A 6,037-nucleotide genomic window follows, 5' to 3' on the forward strand; every position below is an offset into this window, starting at 1 on the left:
TTTAATATAACTCTGATTGCATTCGTCTGAAAATAGAAAGTTATATGTGACCCTGGACCACAAAACCAGTCATAAGGTAAAATTTGACAAAACTGAGATATATACATCATATGAAAGCTCAATAAATAAGCTTTCTATTGATGTATAGTTTGTTAGGATAGGACAATATTTGGCCGAGATACATCTATTTGAAAATCTGAAATCTAAGGGTGCAAAAAAATCAAAATACTGAGAAAATCACCTTTAAAGTTCTTCAAATTAAGTTCTTAACAATGCATATTACTAATCAAAAATTACATTTTGATAGGTTTACAGTAGGAATTTTACAAAAAATCTTAATGTAACATGATCTTTACTTAATTTCCTAATGATTTTTGACATAAAAGAAAAATCAATAATTTTGACCCATATAATGTATTTTTGGCTATTGCTACAAATATACCCCAGCGACTTAAGACTGGTTTTGTGGTCCAGGGTCACATATTTACATATACATCTTGAGAGTGAGTAAATCATGGGGTAATTTTCAGTTTTGGGTAAACTATCCCTTTAATGTTTTCTTTTAAAGGCAATTATTTAGACATAACATTGGGTTATTGGCCAGAATTCTAAATCGTAATGTAAAGATCACTTGGGCAATTAAGTGCAGGACCTTTGGAGGATTTGAAAACATTTTATAAAGTAGAGATCAGTGAATGAATAGCATGTTTCACACATGGGTAACATCTGAATATAGCCTTACAGCAAAACACATTTCCCTTTCTTCCTTTATAATTTACTGTCCTATTTTCATTGTTCTCATGAAAAAATCCCACAAATCGTCAGAAGTTAATGCTTAACCTCTTTCTGTATTTCCCTGTCTCTCTTTCTCTTTGTCTATGTTCAGGCCACCCACTACAGTTTTCTGGCCACACTGGAGGTCCTGGGGAAACTGAGTTTTAGTGCTCTGGCTGGAGGAATGGTGGACACTGTAGGCTTTCCCATAGCATTCATCCTCTTCCTCTTCCTCACCTCCAGCAGTGCCCTGCACGTGTGGAGAGCCACAGAGACTGGCGTCCTAAAGGAGCAGCTCAAAGAGCAGCCACAGTGACCAGAGTTAGCCTATGAGAGAAAGAGAGAGAGTGTGTGTGTATGTCTGGGTGAATCTTATGCTCAGCATAAGATACTGGTGACCAAACAGCCAATGTTTTTATTTGTATTTATTTATGACTCAACCAGCATTGACGTGACAAGAGCCATGCAAGCACTCTCACTGAAAGCCAGTACCTCTCTGAAAAACAATGCAAATGCTTAACAGCCACATTGCACCTCTACAGTAAACTGTCTTTAAAGGTACTTGCTTTTCAACAACAAGTCATCCTGAAAGGCAAGCAGACTGAGCTATGGCAATACTGTGATCATGTCATCTAGTCTGCCTGATGGACAACTAAAGAATTAATAACAAAACTGACCACTATTATTCAATACAATTTTACTGGTTATAAAAGATTAAAAGCTTGTTTAGGGGTCTAGTTTGGTTTAGTTATATACACCCTAGTCACTTACACATTTTCTTATATATAGCATGTATTTGCCTTAGAAATGCCTTTAGTTTTTAATTTAATGCCTTACACTTTAGATACACTTACAGCAAATTCCATCAGCTTATTGACCAATCAGCAATGTAATACATTCTAAGGACTTGACTTTGGAGTCATGCAAATTTGGGAGCAGTATGAGTGTTGAATTATGGTACTATGCTTAGTGGAGTGCATTTTTGTATTCTCAGTGCAATACTTGTATTAAAGGGGCCATATCATATAACCTTTTGACAGTATTATACATCAACTTCTATTTGGTGTTCAGCACCAAAATTATTACTTGACTCCAAAAGAGTGAAATTAGTTATAAACTGTTTGTGGAGCACCTGAAAATTCTCATTCTTCCTAGAAGTATTAGAAAATGTGGCCTAGCAGCAAATGTGACCAAACTGTTTCATATTTCACATGTCAAAATTGTGTTTGTACATCTTAAAAATACAGCAGCCAAAATCAAGGGCAGAAAATTATATTAACGAACTGAATAAGGACTGTTTTGATGCAGAAAGTAAGTGGACCTCAGGGAAAAAATTATTTGAAAAAAGTATGATATGATCCCTTTAATGTCTTTTAAATACTGTACATTGAAAACTCATCAAGCTAATTTTTTTTGAGCCGATACATGTATTTGTTTGAAATGTTTCTCTTTGTATGAGTTGTCTGCATTTCCTATGCAATAACACAAATTTATTCATGGTTATTACATATAACTTTGCTTCTCACACCTGATAAAAAACTCATCGCCTTACTTTTATTATTTTTTGTTTTTTAAATAATTTACTGCAAAACCAAAACATGAGGAGATATTGTTGAGATTATGGAGGCATAAGTGTGGGATTTGCCATAACTAATGTGTTTAAGACAACTTGGAACTATAATTATTTATACAAATGTCAGTTTCGAAGAGGAATTCAATTGCAATTGCAAAAAAGCATCAAATTCAACTGGAAATATACATGTATATAGTGCAGTTACAACATATATTTTCCATTCCTGTTGAAAGCAGAAAAAAATATTTAAATATAATTAAAAATATAAAGTAGTGTTATTTTGCTCTTGGTTTTTATACTAGCAGTGCTTCATTTTATCTTTTTTTTTTGCATTTTTTTTTCTTGCCGAAATAGAAACAGACTGTCCCAATTACTACTACATTTTAAAAATTGTTAAAAACTCATAACACTTAATGAGGTAAATAGAAAAGGTATTGCCATTTGATGGTTATTTTGTCATTAAATCTTCTAATAAGCAAAGCCCTTACCAAACAAGAACTATTTTGGGGATTTTAGCTTGGACTACAGGAAACTCAAAAATAAAAGCTATTATTGAACCCAGAATGCGTCTGTGCTTTTATGAGCTTATCAGACAAGAATTAAAGGCCATTAGTTTGTTATTAAAAGATCCTGGGCCATACCACTTACCCTTAGTCTTTAAAAAAAATCCAATATTGTTTTGTGTACATTTGTGTTTTATACACTGCTCTCTAGATCTAAAGAACTGTAAGACACTATCAACTCTCAAGTATTTCCCCAGATGGAGCCTAGAGATGTTTCCCCATAAGGTGACGTAATAGCTGTAGAATCGTATGCTATTGATGGGACTAAACCGTATCCCTAGGTTTTACCATGACACTGTATCTTACCTCACCATGACAGAGAGATGATTCTTCCCGATCTGTCAGAGGGATTAGGAGTCCTTACGTAATTCATGAATAGACCTGCACTTCACCCTTTCATTGTGACATTATTTCCTGGGTGGTTTAGCCAGAGAGAAAACCAAGGAAAGAAAGGAAGGGAAGGTCTTCTTCACACTTCACTTTCACAAAACCACAAGAGACCCAAAACTGGTCAAACAGAGAGTGTGTATTACATGTTTTTTTCAGAGTTGTCAAAAGTCTAAAACATTCCAGGATTTTTCTCCATAAAGTGGACTTTAATGGTGGCCAACAGGTTGAAAGTCCTAAGTCCAGTTTCAATGCAGCTTCAAATGGCTCTACATGAACCCAGCAGAGGAATAAGCATCTTATCTAGTGAAACAATTTATAATTTTCTATAAAATACAAATGCTCGTCTTGCACTAGCTCTGTGATATGCATGTACGTCTTCAGGCATTGCATAATCACGTTGGAAAAATCACATGTGGTTAGTTCTTCTTCTGTGTACTTTGGTTTAAAAAAGGAAGATAGGGTGAAAACTCATTTAATCTTATTTCATTTTCTCCTCCAACTTCAAAATTGACCAACATCATTGTTTTACCTTTTTTTGTAAAGAGCATTTGACTTCCTTCGCATGTTCACTTTGTAAACACTGGGTCGGTACTTCCACGTACGTCATGTGTGTGTGATTACTAGGAATGTAACAATATCAAAATCTCATGACACGGTAATATTTCAATGTTAAGTCAATACACAATATTTATTTCGATATTTAAAGAAAAAGACTAATTAGGAATTTTTAATTTAAATTATTTTATCTAATGCACTTTGAGAGTTCAAAATTAAGAGCTCCAACCCATGTTCTTAACTAAGAAAACTTAAGTCAGAAAAATTCAGTAAATTTACTTGTACCTGAACTTAAAATGGGACATACCCTCTTTGTATTTGTGGTATACTGTCTCAGTCTAAATTACATTCACAATGGTGTTTTAGGAAGCCAGACAAATAAGAATGTAATAGAAGAAGATGAACAGTTTTATATTATTGTTATTCCTATGACATAGCCATATATTGTGAAACAATTACACTCTAAAATAAATGAAAATGAATATTTAATTGGTATATTATTTTTTACACTACAGTAGGGAAAGTACAATAATTATTTTCTCATTTCTGCACTTGAAAGCAATATTTTAGTAACGTTATAACCCATTTAAACCGCTAGCTGTCAGCAATTCACACTGCACTTTTAAGCTTTATTTTGACAGAAATGGCAATAGAGCTTTTATTTTGACGGAAAATTCAAGCTTTAATGAAAACAGGCTTACAAAAATGCATTTCACTACAAAAAAAAAGCATAATTGATGGGCGTTGCGTTCACAAACGCGTGCTAAACTCTCAGCACATGCAATAAAGGAGTTCACTGCATTCTGAGCCATTCTGAGGCGCGGAAAACGTACTCGGTTACTAACGTAACCTCGGTTCTCTCTAGAGAGGGAACGAGTACTGCGTAAGATATCTTACGCTAGGGGAAAATCCTTTTCCGTGAGATATTGAAGCCAAAAATTATCCTTAATTTTGTAATAATGTAAAAGCAAAATTGCAGCAGCATACAGACATAGGCGAAACAGCTCGCGCGCCTATTGGCTGCTCTGCGGCAACTGCAGCAGCCTATCGAGCGAGGCCTGGCGCGACGCCAGATCCAATGAGGGCATTTCGCGCCCACTGCGTCGCGTCCCACCAAAAAGGGCGTGGTCTAGGCCTATAATACCGCTCGCAGGCAGCTATTATCTGGTTTTTCATCATCGAAGCAACCAGAGCGTGCGCGTGCACGGCAAGATATGCAGTACTCGTTCCCTCTCTAGAGAGAACAGAGGTTACGTTAGTAACGGAGTATGTTCTCTTACGAGAGGTCTCTTGTACTGCGTAAGTATCTTACGCTAGGGGACCCAATGTAAAATGCCGTGCATGCTGAGATCTGACACCAAAGACCCAAGGGCGAAAACCCGGGATTCATATAGTTCACAATCACCCAGGGAACTCACAGAGAGTCTGGGGAAGAGGGAGGGGCAAAGCCGCACTCTTCTACATAGTGCAGCGTCGCTCAGACGCTAAGTTTATCGTACATACAGGGCGGGGTTACGGCCTGAACTGACGTGGAAATGTGGGTCTTACACAGTTTGCCCAGGCACATCTTGTGCTACTACTTTCACTGTCGACCCTAGAGCTGTGCTCAGTAGACGCAGCATTCCGAGCTGATAGCATCAGGTCAGACAACACTGATTATCTAGACTGACAGCAGCCTGGCCTGTAAGGCGGGAACCTCCAGGTTGTAAAACCTTATAAATGTAGACGGAGAGGCCCAGCCCGCCGCCGTACAAATATCTTGCAAGGCAATACCACTCGACCAGGCCCACGATGAGGCCACGCCCCTCGTGGAATGTGCTCTGACACCCAGCGGGCACTGCATGCCCTTGGAAGCATATGCCAGCGCAATAGCATCAACTATCCATCTGGATAGGCTCTGTTTCGACGTGGCCAGTCCCTTGGGACGCCCATAGAACGAAACAAAAAGCTGTTCTGTCTGCCTAAAAGCAGATGAGCGAGACACGTAAGCTCGTAATGCCCTGACTGGGCATAGGAGGCTCGCGTCCATTTCCTCGTCAGTGACCGGTAGGGCTGACAGAGCGATGACCTGTGCCCTAACGAGACCTGTGTGTTGAGGGATTTTGGAACGTAACCATGCTTGGGTTTGAGTATGACTTTAGAGTCATTAGGTCCAAACTCCATGCACGTCGCGCCCACGGAG

The 6,037-nt window shown here is 38.0% G+C and overlaps 1 protein-coding gene across 1 annotated transcript in view; it reads left to right on the forward strand.

Moving 5' to 3' along the window:
• mfsd3 (major facilitator superfamily domain containing 3) overlaps positions 1–2,899 on the forward strand; it is a 31,387-nt gene extending 28,488 nt beyond the window's left edge. The window contains exon 6 of the mRNA XM_073840407.1: positions 887–2,899. Within this exon, the coding sequence (XP_073696508.1) occupies positions 887–1,090 (204 nt within the window). The 3' untranslated portion in view covers positions 1,091–2,899. The remainder of the gene's footprint in view (positions 1–886) is intronic.
• Positions 2,900–6,037: the final 3,138 nt, after the last annotated feature.

The sequence above is a fragment of the Garra rufa genome, chromosome 5 (assembly GCF_049309525.1).
Source record: "Garra rufa chromosome 5, GarRuf1.0, whole genome shotgun sequence".
Taxonomy (NCBI): Eukaryota; Metazoa; Chordata; class Actinopteri; order Cypriniformes; family Cyprinidae; genus Garra; species Garra rufa.